The 20,636-nt window shown below is 41.8% G+C and overlaps 2 protein-coding genes across 2 annotated transcripts in view; both read left to right on the plus strand.

The window, feature by feature from the left end:
• The first annotated feature begins 11,708 nt into the window (after nucleotides 1-11,708).
• Nucleotides 11,709-14,809, plus strand: LOC129821011 (helix-loop-helix protein 2-like). The gene is made up of 2 exons (XM_055878209.1): nucleotides 11,709-12,316; nucleotides 13,172-14,809. The coding sequence occupies exon 2, from the start codon at nucleotides 13,224-13,226 to the stop codon at nucleotides 13,581-13,583; it is 360 nt and encodes a 119-aa protein (XP_055734184.1). The 5' UTR covers nucleotides 11,709-12,316; nucleotides 13,172-13,223; the 3' UTR covers nucleotides 13,584-14,809.
• Nucleotides 14,810-18,634: 3,825 nt separating this feature from the next.
• LOC129821008 (vang-like protein 1) overlaps nucleotides 18,635-20,636 on the plus strand; it is a 57,216-nt gene continuing 55,214 nt past the window's right edge. Inside the window, exon 1 of the mRNA XM_055878207.1 lies at nucleotides 18,635-18,849. The gene's annotated coding sequence lies outside the window, so the exon portion shown is untranslated. The remainder of the gene's footprint in view (nucleotides 18,850-20,636) is intronic.

Consider the following 20,636-nt stretch of genomic DNA (forward strand, 5'->3'; position numbering starts at 1 on the left):
GCGGTGTGCTCTCTTATTCACCTGTCAGCAACGTGTGTGGCTGAAAAAGCCGAATCCACTAATTTGAAGGGGTGTTCACATACTAGTGTATTCTCAAGCAAGAATTTTGCTAGGGCTATTTGGTGTGTAGATTGAGTGGCGAGGGGAAAACAAGCTCATTGGCAGAGGTTTGGAACTATTAACCAATTTACCACATTGGGATGCCACCATGGAAAGCTGAAATTCCTGCCAATGCAAACCTGATTAGAAGATCCTGTGTATATTGTATTTTCATCCAGCAACTATCAGGAAATAACACTAGTTTCAAAAGCTCTTGTACAATATGGAAAAACTGAAGTTCGACTGCACTGAGCCTTACACGGGTTGTGATGGTACCAGGTACAGCATTGATTAATGGTATGTTAGCCATGTTCACTTTTATTTTATTAGCATTTCTGCTGTTGAACCATCATCCATTGATCATTTGTATTTATTCTGATGGTGGCAATATCACAGTTATAATACTGCAGGCCCTACCAGGGTTGGGTAGGTTACTTTCTAAATGCAATCTATTACTATCAAAAAGAAAGGAGGACCAAGGCACTCTCCATATAATGAATTAAAATGTAATAAAACGTTTTATTTTGTGCTTAGAGCAATCCGTTAGTAGTTACCTTTCCCAAACTGTAATCAGTAACGTACCTTTTTGAGTTTCTAAATGTAAAACTAATCCAATAAGTAATCTAGTTGTTCAAAAGTATCTGAGTACATGTAATCAGTTACTCCCCAACCTTAGGCCTATGTATTGGGAACACACAGGCTACATTATAAGGAAATTCTGATGAAATGCTCGGGCTACATGGAACAACTTCCAATAGAGGCGTTAGATGTGGTCTCGTTGTCTCTCGTTTCCTTGCAATGCTGTCAAACAGTGTTAAGTTATCGGTTATATTTGAGATGGATTCCAACATTATTGGTGTGGCTTGTTATGCATATATACTGAACAAAAATATAAACGCAACATGCAACAAATTCAACGATTTTACTGAGTTACAGTTCATATAAGTAAATCAGTCAATTTAAATAAAGTCATTAGACCCTAATCTATTGATTTCACATGACTGGGCAGGGGTGCAGCCATGGGTGGGCCTGGGAGGGCATAGGCCCACCCACTTGGGAGCCAGGCCCACCCACTGGAGAACCAGGGTCATTCAATCAGAATTAGTTTTTCCCCACAAAAGGGCTTTATTACAGACAGAAATACTCCTCAGTTTCATTAGCTGTCCAGGTGGCTGGTCTCAGGTGATCCCGCAGGAAAAGAAGCCGGACGTGGAGGTCCTGGGCTGCCGTGGATATACGTGGTCTGTGGTTGTGAGGCCGGTTGGACGTATTGCCAAATTCTCTAAAACGATGTTGGCAACAGCGCTCGTGGACATTCCTGCAGTCAGCATGCCAATTGCATGCTCCCTCAAAACTAGAGACATCGGTGGCATTGTGTTGTGTGACAAAACTGCACATTTTAGAGTGGACTTTTATTGTCCCCAGCACAAGCTGCACCTGAGTAATGATCATGCTGTTTAGTCAGCTTCTTGATATGCCACACCTGTCAGGTGGATGGATTATCTTGGCAAAGGAGAAATGCTCACTAACAGGTATGTTAACAAATTTGGAGAGAAATAAGCTTTTGTGAGTATGGACAATTCCTGGGATCTCTTATTCAGCTCATGAAACATGGTACCAACACTTTACATGTTACGTTTATATTTTTGTTCAGTATAAATCCTTCTGTTCTTGTGCCACCATCCAATAATGTAGGCCTACGAGCAGACAAAAAAGATGCCTATGAGGTCTGTGTGTAGGCCTATATCTTGGTTAGGCATGGTAGGGAACCATGAGATTTTCCTGTCCTATAGTTAACTTCAACACATTTTTTGTCACTAGATCTGGTAAATCACATTCAACGCACAAACTGAGCAATCAATTTGCATGTGTTATTCCACAGTGTATGGACTTCCCAAGAAAAAATAACAGTTAAAATGTCCAAACAAACCCTAATTTTCCATCCTTTGGTCTACAGCTGTGGGTTTATAAATAATGGAATTGGTTTTTGGGCAGGTTCGGGTCCGGCCATCCATCCTTGAAGGGAATGGCTCGGTTCTGCTGCTAGATTCGATTAATTCCCGTTCCGTCACTCTTCATTCCCTGTCCCCCAGTTGCATCCCTTTGCGCCGTATAATATTATAACAATCAGCCACGGCTTTGGTGGAGGCGCGAGGAGATGGGCAGATGGCTCGTAATTAGGTTGAGGCGCAAGCCAGGGGAGACTACGCCCCCGGGTCTCGAGGGAGAGTGTTTCTAGAAGTGCAGGTGCGTTGGGTTTTGATCAAAAACGGCCTAGCAGAACTGTCCGAGATTTAAAGCATCAAAAAAACTATCCTCTCACCAGAAGAGCAACTTCTCAAAAGCGTGTTTACTTAATTAGAGAACGTGGATGCTCCAATTAAGTCCATGGAGTTAAAACAGGGGGATTGATTGGTTCCACCGCTTAATAGTGTTCATGAAATTCTAGTAGGCCATGTCCTACCAAATATGTCCAAACCTCAAATTGATGGATGTCACAGCATGACACTTTTAAGAGCTGTCAATATAAACTACAATTCAAGACCATGGACAGCTTCGTGGAGCCACACCAATGCTCGTCCATGGTGCTGATTTTGAGCGCAATTTTTGTCAATCTTTCAATAGAGCCAATAATGGTGTGCTGTCCATGGGGCTGAATTATTTGGCGCTCCCGCGGGTTAGTGTGACCTCATCATCCCATAATAAATCGTCCTGTGGTAGGCCTATGTGTGGGATACACAGACAATCGAGATAGAAGAGGGCATGAAGCCCTGTTTCGCCATGGCACACAAACATCGAATCATGCTAACAACGTCACCATGGGAGTCGGTCTAAAGCAGACTGCTGGGTGAGACAGATATGCAGATATACTGTAGGTCCTCATCAGACAGGTAGCAGGTCCAATTTATCTCCAGAAATAGTACATATGAAATAAAATGTCTTTACAGTCTCATAAGAAATGCAGCGGAAATGTGTGCAGTAGCGTTTTGCAAGGCCCTACTCCTGTACAAGCTCATCCTGGCTCATCCTGCCTGTATCAGACTAATAAATTAGGCCCAGATTTACCATAATGGTAGAATAAGGGTCTGATTTAGCCAACAGCTGTGACCCAGGGTTACCTAGCAACATGTTAAGCCCAGAAAATAGTGTATTCACTCTTAGAAAACCTTTTTTGGGGGGGGTTCTAACCTTTTGGTTCTTTGGATGAGATTAAAGAACACTACTAAAAAAGGTTCATATATAGACACTCAGTGGCCAGTTTATTAGGTACACCACCCGTTCACGAAAATGGTTCGCTCCTACAAACAGTGTCACATAGCCATGGCTTGCTAGCAGGCAGACAGGCATTGAAGCATTCAGTTACTGTTTGATCGAATGTTAGAATGGGCAAACCTAGTGGCCTAAGCGACTTTGAGCGTGATATGATCATCGGTAGGCCTCCTGGGCTTTTCTTGCACGGCAGTATCTAGGGTTTACTGAGACTGCCACAAACAAAAAAACATCCAGTCAGCAGAAGACATATGGGCAAAAACAGTTTGTTGATGAGTGGTCGATGGAGAATGGCAAGAATCGCGCAAGCTAACAGGTGGGTCACAAACAGGCAAATAATGGCGCAGTACAACAGTGGTGTGCAGAACAGCATCTTGGAATGCGCAATTCGTTGGTCCTTGTCACAAATGGGCTATTGCAGCAGACGACCACACCGGGTTCCACTCCTATCAGCTCAAAACAAGAAGAAGCGGCTCCAGTAGGCAACACTGGACAATTGAGGAGTGGAAAAACATTGCCTGGTCTGACAAATCCCTGTTACTCTTGCGTCATGCTGATGGCGGAGTCAGAATTTAGCTTAAGCAGCATTAGCCATGGCCCCATCCTGTCTGGTGTCAACAGTACAGGCTGGTGGTGGTGGTGTAATGATGTGGTAAAATCTTCCTGGCACACGTAAGGTCTCTTGATACCTATTCAGCGTTGTTTCCATTCCCCACAAAATTCAAGCTGTTCTGCAGGCAAAGGGAGTTCGACCCAGTACTAGGTTGGGGCAACTAATGAACTGGCCAATAAGTGTATGTACCCATTGAAGGCAAAGAACTTTCAGGGGTTCTATCCCTACCCCAGAGTGTAATGGGGATTTTAGAAATCAACAGCTAAGAAAAGCTAAACCAGTTACATCAAACTCTGAAATTACAGCTGAAATCGACTTTTAATTTGTTGTAACTGTTTTCCATTGACATTTGTATCCATATTAATGATGCTGCATGATTTTGCCTGATCAGAAAAATGGCTAGCAGACATCCGATACAGCTCTCTATGGCAAGGGGAAATTCATATTTTGCAACATTGTTGCCGAGGTCTAAGTGGCAAACAACAAGGTTCATACAAACCTGTGCTGCTGCAAGCTAAATGCTAGCTAGAAGCAAGAGGAGATATTGTGTTTATTAAAAGCATAAAATCAGATACAAAAAATGGTTCTATTTAGCAGGGTTTCCCAAACTTAGTCCAGGACCAAGTTTGGTCCTGCTATATAGAACCGTTTGGATCAGTCAATTCAAAATGTAACTGCCAATGCCATTGGATTAAAAAAACAACTGCCAATCCATCCAGCATGATGAGGCAAGAGGATGGTGGTTGAACCAACTTGCAAGTAGCCTACCAATAAAGCATGTTATTTTCCAATGTATTAAGTTAAGCAAAGTTGATTATTTAATTCAAATATATTAAACCAAGGTCATATGATAAACTATAGTCAAGATAAGCAAAGTTTATCTGCTGTTTATCTGCTGGCTGGGAGGAGGTACAGTATGTATAAATTATTTATAACAAGTCTTGGTGATTCAATAGCCTACTTAATCATTACATGACTTTAAACGCACTATCTTTTCCTCAAACTGCCAGTAACTCCGAACTATCAGAGGCAGATGATATCTCTTCTGGTTTGTGCTAACAATAAATGCATGTAAATTGTTCTTCTACATTGTAATAATTATATGTCTTCATAGCATTTTGTCTTCATGTTTATTTCTGCAGATTAACTCATGTTTATTTCTCCAGATTAACTCATGTTTATTTCTCCAGATTAACTCATGTTTATTTCTGCAGATTAACTCATGTTTATTTCTCCAGATTAACTCATGTTTATTTCTGCAGATTAACTCATGTTTATTTCTGTAGATGAACTCATGTTTATTTCTGCAGATGAACTCATGTTTATTTCTCCAGATGAACTCATGTTTATTTCTCCAGATTAACTCATGTTTATTTCTGCAGATTAACTCATGTTTATTTCTGTAGATTAACTCATGTTTATTTCTGCAGATGAACTCATGTTTATTTCTCCAGATGAACTCATGTTTATTTCTGCAGATGAACTCATGTTTATTTCTGTAGATGAACTCATGTTTATTTCTGCAGATGAGCTCATGTTTATTTCTGTAGATGAACTCATGTTTATTTCTGTAGATTAACTCATGTTTATTTCTGTAGATTAACTCATGTTTATTTCTGCAGATTAACTCATGTTTATTTCTGCAGATTAACTCATGTTTATTTCTCCAGATGAACTCATGTTTATTTCTCCAGATGAACTCATGTTTATTTCTGTAGATTAACTCATGTTTATTTCTGTAGATTAACTCATGTTTATTTCTGCAGATTAACTCTTGTTTATTTCTGCAGATTAACTCTTGTTTATTTCTGCAGATAAACTCATGTTTATTTCTGAAGATTAACTTTTTGCTGTTTTTTTATTTTTCTCTGGAACCAGTCAAACAGGTAGCCCTGCAGCTAAGGATTTGAATCCCGGGACGGGCGCTGGACAAAAATGGGTGGAATTGATCTGACAACTGGAGGGCTGCTGGGTGTTCACATCCTCAAAACATTCCACTACTTTGGTCCCTGGCGCAAGGCTCCTAACCCCACAACATGCTTTCCATCCAGAGGCACTGCACGCAGCTTGAACCAGCTTGAACCTGAAGCTTGAATCTTAACTGTATGTGTGAAGTCTGCTGTTTGGGGGGGGGGGGGGGTTGAGAATGGAGCAGAATATACATTTCTGTTGTTCACTGTAACTAATGGCCAAAGTATATTGCATTTTATTGTATTGTATTGTAAAGAAGTCAGCCAGAGTTGACGAGGCCATCATTCAAACGAAGCGATTCCCCCCGAGCCACAAACGTATATAATGACAATAACTTCTGAAAACTATGCTGGTATACTTTTGTCCATTATTTATTTGTTTATTAAAATACATTCTTAGCTCAAAATATGACTATTTTATAGTAGTAGCCATAATTCATAAATTGCACCATGTAGGGTTCTATATGGAACCATTTAGGTTCAGTGAAGTTCTGGACTAAAAAGCTCTTTCAATGCTTTAGTCCTAAACTAGGCTTAATCAGTGTCTGGAAAATTGGATAGATCCCTAGAGGGAGAGATGGGCATCTATGGAGACAGAGACATACAACAGACTGTTATCAGACTCACTCAGAGCTTACAGGCAAACACACATCTGTGGAAGTGAGCAAACAGGCAAGAGTGGTCCTGTCGCACAGGCACACACACACATATATAGACACATTCACGCACACACATTCTGCATGTCCCAGTGCAGCACACATAAGTGATGTCCAGCCTGTATAGATTGTACTGAGCTGGGTGAAGACCTTCAGAGCACAGTGTGTCACAGTCAGGACTGAATAAATGTATTAGACCCTGAGTTTACTGCATAGTCGTATAGTGGAAAGGTCACTCACATCCTCTAAGGGAGTGTGTTACTCTCCTCTTCTTATCTCCTGTCCTCTGCTTTACTCCTCTCCTCTCCTATTCACTCCTTTCCTCCCTCCTCCCCACCTCTCCTTTCACTCCTCTCTGCCTTTTTCTTCTCCTCTCAAGGATGATTGGGCACCCATCTTTGGATGTTTTCTGTTTTCTTTACCCATACTCCCACAGGGCCAAGGGGCTGAAGTGATGTTCACTCATCCATAACAGAAAGAGCCCCAACACAGAGGGAGTTTATAATAGACATTCTGTTGAAAGTATCTTGTGTGGGTCTGTACATTACTGTAGCATGTTACAGATCTACCATATACTAGTTCATTGATCCTGACATATGTTGTTCAGAATCACTCCTTGTGACACTATGGGTCATTATGGTAGGGTAGAGGCAAGTGGTAATCTCTCTTTCTAACCTTTCTCTCTCTCTCTCTCTCTCTCTCCTCACTCTCTCTCTTTCACCATTTCTGTGGATCAGAGGAACCCCTGTGACATTGACATACCCATCCAGTTCTCTCCTGTTGATTACAGGTCTCAGTTCAGAGGAATCTCTGTGACATTGACATACCCATCCAGTTCCCTCCTGAACACCCTGTAAACCAGAAACAGGTGTCCTGTCTGATGCCTATTTCAATACATCACTGAGATTTGCGTAGCATTTAGCTGCTTAGCGTGCGTCGCTAATTGAAGTGGATGGATTTTTTAATGGGGAAGCTAACATTAGCATTTCACCAACAGTCATGCATACATGGGGATGCCCAGCAGTGATGCTCTCAGTCTCAGGTGTGTGTTCTGCCCACAGCGAATACATCTCCTCTTCTTTTTCATTCACCCTTCTCCGAACCAATTACACATTTGCTAAGCGGTTTTTCTGCTGCTTTGTTGTTGTTTTTTCTTGCTTGTATTTTAATCACTGTTCAGTGTGGGAATTAAGTGGAAGGAAGCTTGGGGGAAAAACTGGAATGGATTTCAAAGCTAACATGGAATGGATGGACTACTGTACAGTATTGTATTGTACTATTTTCTATATTCTATTGTATTCCTACCATTCTTAGTCAGAGGGGTGGGGAATGTTGCTTCAGGTGAGAGGAGATGACTGAAGGGAAGTGTGTGGGGACACGCACGCACACACACACACACACACAATGTGTGTATATGTCTGTGACATCTAGCAGCCATACAGTTGGGCTAGTATTATTCCATAAATAAAATACCTCTGCCTGTAAAACTGCATTCCAAATCGGATCAATTATACATGGAAAACCTTGGAATAATTTGTATTGATTTCTGCAGGCACCTTTCCTGAGCTCAGTCTCAGTCTCAGCATGAACTAAAAAGCAGGGGATGAATTATTACCTAAATTATTTTCAACACACATGCAGCAAAAAGGATTTATTATTATTTTCTTTAACTATTACATGTTTTGTTTTTTTGCACACATGTGCGTGTGTGTGTGTGTGTGTGTGTGTGTGTGTGTGTGTGTGTGTGTGTGTGTGTGTGTGTGTGTGTGTGTGTGTGTGTGTGTGAGAAGCAATGGAACAATCACTCCATCCCTTGTTTTTTCCTTCATTCCCTCCCTTACTCCTCACGCCCTCCCTCTCCTGTCTTCCAGTAGCCATGGTTACAAAGGTGATCGATTAGATGCCATCTGATTCCAGACCATCAGAAACAAAAGATGACAGCAGATGGCAACCAGACAGACAGAGATAGAGAAAACAGAGAACAGAGAAATGAACTGAGTTTCACTCTGCATTTTGGTCAATCATGGTACTTCACCATCTGCAGTCGATGAGAGTCTCCACTCAAACAATGAAAGATACAGAAACAAGCAAACAGTCAGAATATGAGTGAGAGAAATGGGACGGCTTCAAAACCTTGGCGATACAGACCTTGGCGATACCTTGGACAAGAAAACACTGTAGGGAGGAAGAGAGGGAAGATGAAAGGGATGAAAGAGAAGGAATGGTGAAATGAAGGAAAAAGAAGGCTTAATACAAAGTAACAGATGGTCCTCAAACACCCTAGACTCAAGGGAGACTGGGAGAGCACACACACGCACACACACAGACACACACTTGAATATTTTATTTGGTTCCACAATGACACGTATGTAGTTTGAGGGTTCTTTCAATGGTGGTTGGATGACTCTCTACAGAGGACATAAACTGGGATGGAGACTGATCACTATTTCGTAGATTTAATCATCAACTGCACACAGATACAGTCATGCAGGAACTCAGCTACTTCCTGTTCTCTCTTTAAATTAACTCACATTCCACCAATCACAAAACAGCAAGGTGGTTTCTAGATAAATACTCAATAGAAATTATCATTCCAAACAACTGATTCCACTCTCTTTTTGACTAACCAACAGTGAAACAGAAAATAACAACTCTCATAAAATGTCCCTACACATACAAGGAAGGATCCATATTTTAAGGGTCACAGATTGACTTGGTTCCACACACACAGACAGATGAGAGATAAGGTTTGGGGCTCCCTCCATCCTTTTACATGATGGAACAGATGGTTTCCATGCTAGAGCAGACCTGGGGTACCCAAAAGAGAGAGGGGGGGGGGGGGGGGATGAGAGAGAGTGGAGCAGAGGAAGAAGAAAAGGGGGAGAGTCTTACTTTGGTTTATCCATATAGAAATATAGTGAAAATGAAGTTGGCATATTGTTACTGTTGTACTATAAAATGAGGTTTTCCCATAAGGGTCCATTGTTTGGGTGGCTAACTGGTTGGTAGGCTACAGCACGCTGGAGAGAGCACAAGTTGGTAGAATCCACCCCCACTGAAAGTTGGTAGAATCCATCCCCACTGAAAGTTGGTAGAATCCACCCCCACTGGAAGTTGGTAGAATCCATCCCCACTGAAAGTTGGTAGAATCCATCCCCATTGATTCAGTGTTTAAGGTGAATTAAGCTGTTGAAAGGATTCCCAATTCATCATCCTGTCAAAAGGTGCCACAGAAAATCAATAGGTGTGATCTATCCTTCCGGTCTGGGTGACAGGCAGCTGAATATGCTGTTGCACGATTACATTACTGCAAAATGATGACAACATGGAACTGAGACACTTCCTTTTCATAGTACACAACATGACTCCTCCCATAACAATAACCTCTGGGCTCTGTTATGCAAGTCTTTTTAAAGAATTAATAGCAAAGTAATTCATAAGTTAGTTTTCATGTGGTACCGTTGTCATATTATGCATTGTAGAGTTACAGGGAAACAGTGAGTTTATATGTGAGTCTGTGATGACTGGTGACAGGGTCTGTGTGTGTGGGGGGGAGGGGGAAGTTGGTTTGACAGAGAAAGCCTAATTACATGATAGCACTGAGCCTCCCCACTCCTCACCCCTGGCCTTGTATGACACTCCTCAGTCTGGCTCGGTCCTGTTCTACTTCACCCCTGGCCTCTGAGCCAAGTTGAGAGGTGCAATACTCTACCCTCTGTAAGGTCCAATTACTGTAAACAGCTGTTTTACCTTGGGACACACACTATACACACACACACACACACACACTTTTTGTTCTGATGTACACCCCCCCCCCACACACACACACACTATACACACACACACACACTTTTTTGTCTGACCCACACCCACACACCCACACACACACACACACACACCTATACACACCCCTCCCCTGTGACAGTGTGTGTTCATTCTGGCAGTATGGCCTCTTTATTCCCATGACACCCCTACACAGTCTGACTGGGATGGGGCCACACCACGCCTTATGTTCCTTTCTCATCGATGCTGTTTCATTCATTTATTAGAGTCTGCTTGTTTTTCTGAGTGTGAGGGGGCATATTGTACATGTATTGTGGTAGCATGAGCTTAATATAATGATATTTCAGGAAACTGGTCCAAGTAATAGAGTAACGTTTATTGAGCTTCTGTTGGTCTGTTTATGTTTCTCATTGGTTATACAGGGAAACACGTGACTTCCAATATATCCTCCATCTCTCCTCCACCTCACCCTACCAACCTTGTAGAGTAGCTCCATTAACTCCCCAGGCCTATTAAAGTGACAGTGATAGCAGAGCAGGTGTAATTCTGTAGTTTTACAGCATATGAGGTAACAAAGCCCTATCTTCTCTCCTCCTTTACTGCTCCCAGACCTGTCTATGAGCGCATTGAGCTGTTAAACCTGCATTTTTCATCACCAGGACCATGTCCACCAAGGCTGGGCTGCCTCGGACCATTAGACCGTTTTACTTATTCAATACTAAAGGTGCTCCTAAAACAGGCTGGTGGCTATCTGCTTTGACTGTGGTGGTCAGCTATGTGTGAGTGGATGGGGGAGTAAGATAGCAGCTGTTTCAGGTTGATTCAGTAATGGAGTTGATTTGTGTTTTGGAGATGACATATAGATACACATTTTTTTTAATTGTTTTTTTTTATATTTCTCCTTTATTTAACCAGGTAGGCTAGTTGAGAACAAGTTCTCATTTACAACTGTGACCTGGCCAAGATAAAGCAAAGCAGTTCGAAACATACATAGAACACATACAACAACACATACAACAAATGAAGCACACAGTGCAGCCACAAGGCACAGAAACAGACGAAAATCCTTACTGGAACAGTTGCATTACATCAATAAAACGGATTCATCAATATGGTGTCCTGTCACTTATGGACATCATGATCATCTCAGGAACACATTTAGTCAAATGATTAAAGTATGTGTCCAGAACCGGGATCTGTCCAATACACACTACCATATGTCACCATTGGTGTCCATATATCCCTGCAGGGGAAAGAAGGAAAGAGGGTGTAAGAAGAAAAAAGCAGACAATACAATTCCACATGTATTGCTTCTTGTGCCGTCACTCCGCGGGAGGCTTTATTAGGGGTCGGCTCGTCTTATCTCTCACACGATCTGGCACGCGCAAGAGGGCAGCACGTGTGGAGGAGAGACAAGTCTAGAGGAGGCAGGAGGATTCCCTGTAATCGGTCCTCTCACAGAAGAATGGCCCCTGGCATGCAGTTTACTATAGTGCGTCTGATATGATCATAATATCACGGAAAAACAAGACGGACTACAGGAGCAGTCGTTTTGTCCACGAGCGCACCCTGTCACGACGACAACTTTCTTTGTTTTCCTATAGCGGAGGTCAAGAGACAACACTTCTGAATATCTTTATCCTCAGACAATCAAGTGATGCTCCGAAAAAGTGAAAGAAAACATTAACACCTGGTTAAGGCCTAGTTAATAGTCACGTAAAATAGTTTTGAATAGTCAAACATTTCATTTGAAGACCTTTGATGGCATCACCTTTAAATGTAGTTTTTCCTCGAACATGAAATGTTGATGAGAAGGGTTGGAAATGTTTGGCCGTGAGAGAAACCAACAAGAGTCACAGTTTTTAACGTGGAAATAACTCCTCAGCGGTACACACTTCTTGGATACAGTTCAACAAATGTATAAGGTGAGTTTAAACATTCCTACAATTGAAACAAACATTTTGGAAGAACATAAGAACGTTTTATAGGCCTATCTGTTTCCATTTTCCAATTATGTTTATTTTGGTATGGAAATAATTCCAGTGTTGTATAATTATTTATGTTATCCCCTCTAATCTAAAAGTAACATGATAAATATTGTGCCTTTATATAACGCGCATAAAGGATATATCGTTTGTATATCAGCATAATCATAGCCTATACAGCACGCGAATCGTATGCGAGACAGATGGTCAGCTGCTCACGTGAATTCAGAGCTCTCCCAATAATTAATTTCAATTAAGTCTTCATTCATGTCTGCCTTGTTTTGTGATGTATGTTCGTAGCTATCGGATTTAATCGAATGCAGCCTGTGGAAATTTGTTCCCATGAAATGGACAGACGAGACAGTTTTAAAATGGGCAGACTAGCTAGAATTGCTAAACTTTATGAGTAGTAGGCTAATAGGCTATTTCGATAGACCCTACTACATAGAGCTTTTAAAAAATCCAGATAAGACAATCCATATGGATTGTGTTTACACAGGCAGTCCACTTCTGATATTTTTGCCACTAATTGGTCTTTTGACCAATCACATCAGATCTTTTTCAGAGCTGATCTGATTGGCCAGAAAAATATCAGAATTTAGCTGCTTAATAGGCCTAGACAATGAAGTGAGTTGTTAGAATCAGCACCAAGGACAGTGCACAACAAGAGTGCGAACATGCATCTCACCAAAATATTTTCTCACTTTTAAAAATCTAATTGTCCACAGAAACCTAACACATTCTCACGCCTGATCTCTCCTCTGTTATAAGACTAAACCCATATATCTCACACAGGGGTTGTTGAACTTTTGATCTGAAAACTGATCACAGAACAGACTGCTTGAAGATGATGCTAAGTCCAGACCAGCCAGATGCCGGGCTGCCCACAGAGACCCTGCTGAACGGCATCAAGATGGAGTGCGCCCCCATGCCCGCGGAGCCCACAGAAGGCGAGGGCAAGGCGCGATCTCTGTCCATGCCTTCCCTCAGCAGGGAGGAGAAGAGGAGGCGGCGGCGTGCCACAGACAAGTACCGGTCCGCACACGCCACGAGAGAGCGCATCCGCGTTGAGGCCTTCAACGTTGGGTTCGCCGAGCTGAGGAAACTTCTCCCGACACTTCCGCCAGACAAGAAGCTGTCCAAGATCGAGATCCTCCGGCTGGCAATCTGCTACATCACCTACCTCAACCATGTGCTGGACGCGTAGGGGACGCATTAGGGATAGACATCTGTCAGTGAAGGAGAGAAGACTGAACATGGGGAAGATCTCAAGTGCATACTCTTCGCATCCTCTCTCCTTTCTTCTCTTCTCCTTCTCAAAACGAATTGGATGAGAAAACCAGAGGTTACTCCTCTCTGACCATCTCCTCCAATGGGTTTTGAAAAGGAGACAAGGAGAGAGGAGAGAGGACACAAGGAGTATGTAATTGAGATCTTCCCATGGAGACCGAGAAGGGTGCACATTGTTGCCACATATCTGACCTCGGAGCCCTGTCGTGCCTATGGTGTCTGCCGAAGTCCCCTGGTGTGGTGCCACTAGGCCAGGGACACATAATAAAACAGGACCTAATGTCTCTCTCTCTTTCACAGTGCTGTGATGGAAAGAAACTGCTGCCCCACTGGACTTCCCCACAGACTTATTCAGTGCTGCTGCTGAGTCACCTCAATCCAAATTTGTTGTCAGAAAATGCAATAATGTCGGGTTGTCCTACTTCTTATAGGCCTATGTTCCTAGTATTGAAAGCTATAGTACTGTTAGCTTATAGACTTTACTGCCAGGGCCAAACTTCTCTCCATGGACAGGGCTGATTTAAAGGACCTATAGCTGCAGAGACGTGCTGAAATCAGCACTGATGTTCAAAGTAGAATATAACTCTGCACTTATTTACAGAAATTAGATGTTTCATATTGTATTTGTTGTTGGTTTGTGGATTAGGCCTGGTAAGTTATTTATTTCTCAATGAATGTTTACATTGTGTAATTTCTTATGTCTGGTGTTTGCACATGCATATTTATTTTAATTATATAACAATCATTTATACTCTGACAACAGAACTGATATTGCTGCTCTTTAATTGCAGTTTTTATGAGATTTGATCTGTTTAACATTTTTCCCCAAAAAGGTGATATCCTTGTTAAGTCCAAAGGTTGCAAGGGAAATAGCAATATTTTGTTTAGTATGGTGAGACAGTTTCAGATTTAGGCTGACAATTTTTAATTGTTCGATTTTTCGATTGTCCAGACGTTTGTTGGTTTCTTGCTTTTTTTAGACAATTTTTTGGGGTTGACAAAAACTCCATAGTTTACTGTAGCCAAAACCTGCTTTCCAAAGATTGCTTAACATTTCAGGGTGTCCTTTCGTAGTAACCCATGGATATGAAACATAGAAATAGAATTTGTTAAATCAAATAAACAGCTTTTTAATTTAAAATATTCTTAAATGTTTGGTGTTGTATGGACATTCTGGAAAGATAGACAGATGTTCATGTGGAATTTCGAAAAACAAAAAAAATCTGCTAAAGATGTCGGTGACGCCAGGCTATTTCATATTTTCTCCAGATTGGAGAGACGAGGTCTGGGGCACTGGGCCAGTGTCCGAGCTGGAGCTTCGCTCTGTAGTCGGCGGACAGACGCTCTCCCCACGGACGGGGCAGGTGTTCCTCCAGACGAGCCGAGACAACCACATTACGGCCCATCTGTCTGCCACGTCCCCCGGGACACGGGCGGGCACACGCACACGCACACACACACACACTTAGGGAGAGATGACCTGGGAATTATGGACAAGAGAAAAAAAAGCATATTGGCTGGACAAAGAGGCTATTCGTGAAATAAATAATAATGACAATAATTGTAGGCTATAGGCCGAACAATAATTATATAGCCTACCCTTAATTATTTGAATATTGGAAAGCCCATTGAACAATAATTCGACCTAAAAGCATCACAGAAAACCCTACATGAAAAACATAAAATATTTATAAACAAACAAGATTTTCTACATGGAAATTCATGTCAGTTTTGTGAATGCAGAAGAAGCAGGTTGTAGTTCTAATTCGTAAGACAACAAAAACAATTGAAACAGACTGCTACTTTGTTCCAGGTAATTCATTACAACTAAACAATACAAATATATATAGGCTATAGGCTACATCAAGTAAAACCGGATAGCTAGAGAGCTTGCATTAACTACATGCCAGAAGAGAATCAAATGAAATATCACATAGCCTACATATATGAAAGGGAAGTGAAATGGGACAACTTATCAGTTGTACAACTGAATGCATTCAACTGAAATGTGTCTACCGCATTTATCCCAACCCCTCTGAATCAGAGTCAAGTTGTATTACTTGTATCCTATATGAAGTCATTTTCATCTATAGTGAAACAATAGCATTTCTTTACATTTTCCACAGACCACAAAATGTTAATTACACATATCATAAAGGGATTATATCCTTTCTTCCTTTTTCTTTTCATTCCATTTCACATTCTTGTCATCTATCCATTATAACCAGTATCTGTTTGTGTGCTCTCTCTCTCTGTCTCTGTCTCTCTGTCTGTCTCTCGCTCTCTCTCTATGTCTCTGTCTCTCTCTCTCTCTGTCTGTCTCTCGCTCTCTGTCTCTGTCTGTCTTTCTCTCTCTCTGTCTCTCTATGTCTGTCTGTCTCTCTCTCTCTCTGGCATATTTATACAAAAAAATAACGGAAATATCACATTTACATAAGAATTCAGACCCTTTACTCTGTACTTTGTTGAAGCACCTTTGATGCTACAAGCTTGGCAGACCTGTATTTGGGGAGTTTCTCCCATTTTTCTCTGCAGATCTTCTCCAACTCTGCCAGGTTGGATGGGGAGCATTGCTGCACAGCTATTTTCAGGTCTTTCCAGAGATGTTCGATCAGGTTCAAGTCCGTGCAATGGCTGTGCCACTCAAGGACATTCAGAGACTTGTCCCAAAGCCACTACTGCAATTCTTGGCTGTGTTCTTGGAGTCGTTGTCCGGTTGGAAGGTGAACCTTTGCCCCACTCTCGGATCCTGAGTGCTCTGGAGCAGGTTTTCATCAAGGATCTCTCTGTACTTTGCTCAGTTCATCTCTCCCTCAATGCTGTGACTAGTCTCCCACAGCATGATGCTTCAACCAACATGCTTCATTGTAGGGATGGTGCCAGGTTTTCTCCAGATGTGACGCTTGGCATTCAGGCCAAAAGGTTCAATCTTGGTTTCATTAGGCCAGAGAATCTTGTTTCTCATGATCTGAGAGTCTTTACGTGCCTTTTGGCAAACTCCAAGCAGGCTGTCATGTGCCTTTTATTGAGGAGTGGCTTCCGTCTGGCCACTCTACCATAAAGGCCTGATTGGTGCAGTGCTGCAGAGATGGTTGTCCTTCTGAAAGGTTCTCCCATCTCCACAGAGGAACTGGAGCTCTGTCAGAGTGATCGTCAGGTTCTTGGTCACTTCCTTGATGAAGGCCCTTCTCCCCTAATTGCTCAGGAAGAGTCTTGGTGATTCCAAACTTCTTCCATTTAAGAATGATGGAGGCCACTGTTATTGAGGACCTTCAATGCTGCAGACATGTTTTTGTACCATTCCCCAGATCTCTGCCTCAACACAATCCTGTCTTGGCTTGGTTTTTGCTCCGACAAGCACTGTCAACTGTGGGACCTTATATAGACAGGTGTGTGCCTTTCCAAATCATGTCCAATGAATTGAATTTACCACAGGTGGACTCCAATCAAGTTGTAGAAACATCTCAAGGATGATCAATGGAAACAAGATGCACCTTTTGCAAAATTTGCAAAAATGTCTAAAAACCTGTTTTCACTTTGTCATTATGGGGTATTGTGTGTAGATTGACGAGGGAAAAAAGTAATTGTATCAATTTTAGAAAAAGACTAATGTAACAAAATGTGGAAAAGGTCAAGGGGAATACTTTCCGAATGCACTGTATAAGAAGCCCATCTCACCCTCTCTATCCTTGCCCCTCCCCCATCACTGGTCATTTTTGTGAGAACCCTGACAGCTGGACACGTCTGACATGTATCTTTACTAACAATGGAATTGCAGAGACTATCAATGGCCGTCAGTCACAATTGAAAAGTTTTAATTTCTTCCCTTATTCAAGATGTTTATTACTAATATTGATTTATTTAAAGCAAGGGATGATAAGGGCCACAGAGAGAGAGAGAGAGAGAGAGACAGTGAGAGAGAATAATTGCAAATGGGTGAGTTTGTGGTGCAAGGCTGCCCTCTGTTGGTCTATAGAACTACATGTTCAGCCAGCACCAGCACGTCAATGATCAAATACAATTTTATTTGTCATATACATGTATTTAGCAGATGTTATTGCGGGTGTATCGAAATGTATGTGTTTCTAGCTCCAACAGTGCAGTAATATCTAACAAGTAATATCTAACAATTTCACAACAATACACAATACACACAAATCTAAAGTAAAGGAATGGAATTAAGAATATATAAATATTTGGACGAGCATTGTCGGAGCAGCATAGGCTAAGAGACAGTAGAATAGAATTCAATAGAATACAGTGTATACGTATGAGATGAGTAATGCAAAATATGTAAACATTATTAAAGTGACCAGTGTTCCCTTATCAAAGTGGCCAGTGATTTGAAGCCTATGTATATTAGGGCAGCAGCCTCTAAGGTGCTATTTAACAGTCTGACAGTCTGATGGCCTTGAGATACAAGCTGTTTTTCAGGATGATAGCGGGGTGAACAGGCAGTGGCTCGGGTGGCTGTTGTCCTTGATGATCAGCAGCTCTTTAAATGTCAGTGCATTTTTTTAAAGATGGGAACATTCACAAACAAACTGACTAAGGAGAGTCTGGCAAATCTCTAGCCACAACTACCCCTTCAACATTGACAGATCTGAGAGAATTGTTAAGGTAAAAGCAGGCTGTGGAAGATGTTATGTGGGCGGTGTCATCATTTAATGCATTCAGTCCTTCACATCTGCTAAGACCATAAGGACTTTGTCTAATTAGATGAAGTGGTTAATGACAGAAATGGAACAATGCTTATGTGGTTCCTAATTTATTGTACAGCAAAGTATAGCCATGGCTAGCTACAGTGTCATGGATGTTGTCACAACTGACTGCCTTTGACCCGTTCACTGTGTGTGTGTGTGTGTTCCTATGTTACTGAGCTCATAATTCTACATACTGTAGGAAAGACTACATTTCATCACTGAATGAATTGCTAATAAATTAATTAATATATTCTACATTTGGGAGATGATGATAACTGCCTACACAGCGATGCCCTCTAGCGTATACCTATCATCGCCCCAATCTCCCCCAGAATCCCTTCACTGTCTGTCCACAACTGTACTACTCCCATGGAGAAGCAGCAACACCGTCTGTGGATCAGTTCGTTTTGCAGCCTAGGTGTATAGCAGGCTGTATTTCACGCCCAAACGCAGGTGAAGGAATGTCGCTCCCGTGAAAAGGTGAGTTATGTGCGCATTGTAAATATATTGTAGCCAATTCATCTGTGATTCATATCGTAATTCAACGCTATTCGGTGGCTCAACAACTGGAGCTCGAAGCACGAGACCAGGATCAGAGTGAAGTTCAGTGCCGCCGCGAATCAAGTGACGGTTCTTTGCCGTCGCATTACATTGACTTAGTTAAAAATTCTCACTGCTATGATATGTTTTGATGTTTATCATATTTGTTGCAATACAACCGCATAACGTTTTAAATGAGCTGGCATCTCGTTCAGCTGGCATCTCGTTCACGATCCAGTAGAAAACAGATAGGCTACAGTCATAGCCGCGGGAAGTATGGGTGCTGAGCGTCCTCTGAAAAATCTGAATAAAAAACAAAACAATAATAGGAATATAATTTCATGTTGTTTTTCTTCACAAAAGTAATGCACTGGGCCTTTACTGGTGTATTAGCACAGGGTTTCACAAAGTTGGTCCTGGTGCACGTTTTGTTTTTTTCCATCGCACAACACAGTTGATTCAAATAACCAACTCATCGTCAAGCTTTGATCATTTGAATCAGATGTTTAGTGCCTTGGGGAGGGGACGGAGTTTGGGAACCCCTGTATTAGCAAACAGATATAGCCCTCTGTAGCGCAGCAGGCTACATAATCTTTGCTCCAGCTAAAGGTAGGCCTAACTACTTACAAAAAGCGTGTTTAAAAAATAGACATGTTTTATTGTCACCAGATAGGTGCCGTGAAATGTGTTGTGATGAAGATCTACAAAAGTAAGTGAATGGCAGTATTAGACTGAACGATATTAGGTCATTTCGTCAAACTTGTGAGGCTCTCCATGCCTATTAGTTGCTGATTCAACATATTTGCTGTGATTTAACTCAATCCAGTTTTAACAGTTCCACACCCTAATTGTTTTAAACTCCCAGAGATGCACCAAACATATTTAGTTGGCCAAATATTCCCAGATTTTCATAAAAAGGCCGCATGTGGTCTCTAAATTTTGCCTAGGCAAAAATAGTTGGGTAGGTGCACAGCAGACAGCAGTGGTCCAGAGCACACCGAGCTTCACTCGGCCATTTCTCACAATGGTGCTCTTTTAGAAAAAGTTAAATCAAAGCTGAATCAATGTTTTGGAAGATCATATCATTATTAATGAGTATTCTACATAACATAACCAAATATAATGGCATAGCATAACGTTACTGTTACACCAAAAACACCACCTTTATTTATTAGGAGATTTTAGGAGATTTAGCTGAATAGTCAAAAAGAATAGCCCAAACATCTTCCCACGGCTATGGCTACAGTGCGTTAGCCACCCGGTGTAATAGCCGTTTTATAGCTTTCTAAGGTCTTTAACCAGGGTCACTATATCTCAAAGGTCGTCTCCTTTCTTTGAACTCGTAGATGGATCGATCAGATGCGATGTTCACTGGGCTAGGTTCACTGTTAAGCACCATTCTAGTACGTTACCTCAGTGCACACCTGGAATTGCCTGCTATAGCGCCTTTGAATGCAGGATATGGGAGTTTGTAGGCACCTGTCAGCTGCCAAGCACTCTCCTATGGATATATCAGTGGAACCACTACAGTGGTTCTCAACCAGGGGTACTAGGACCCCTGGGGGTACTTGGTCTATCCACTCGTGAGACCATAGATCTACTAGTAAAATGCACATGAGGGGGTACTTCAGGGTACTCCGGGCAGAGCTAAATTCAGTTGGTGGTACAGTAACCAAAAAATGTTGGGAATAACTGGTTTACTACACCTATGTGCTGTTTTAGGAGGC

Source organism: Salvelinus fontinalis, chromosome 23 (genome assembly GCF_029448725.1).
Source record: "Salvelinus fontinalis isolate EN_2023a chromosome 23, ASM2944872v1, whole genome shotgun sequence".
NCBI lineage: Eukaryota > Metazoa > Chordata > Actinopteri > Salmoniformes > Salmonidae > Salvelinus > Salvelinus fontinalis.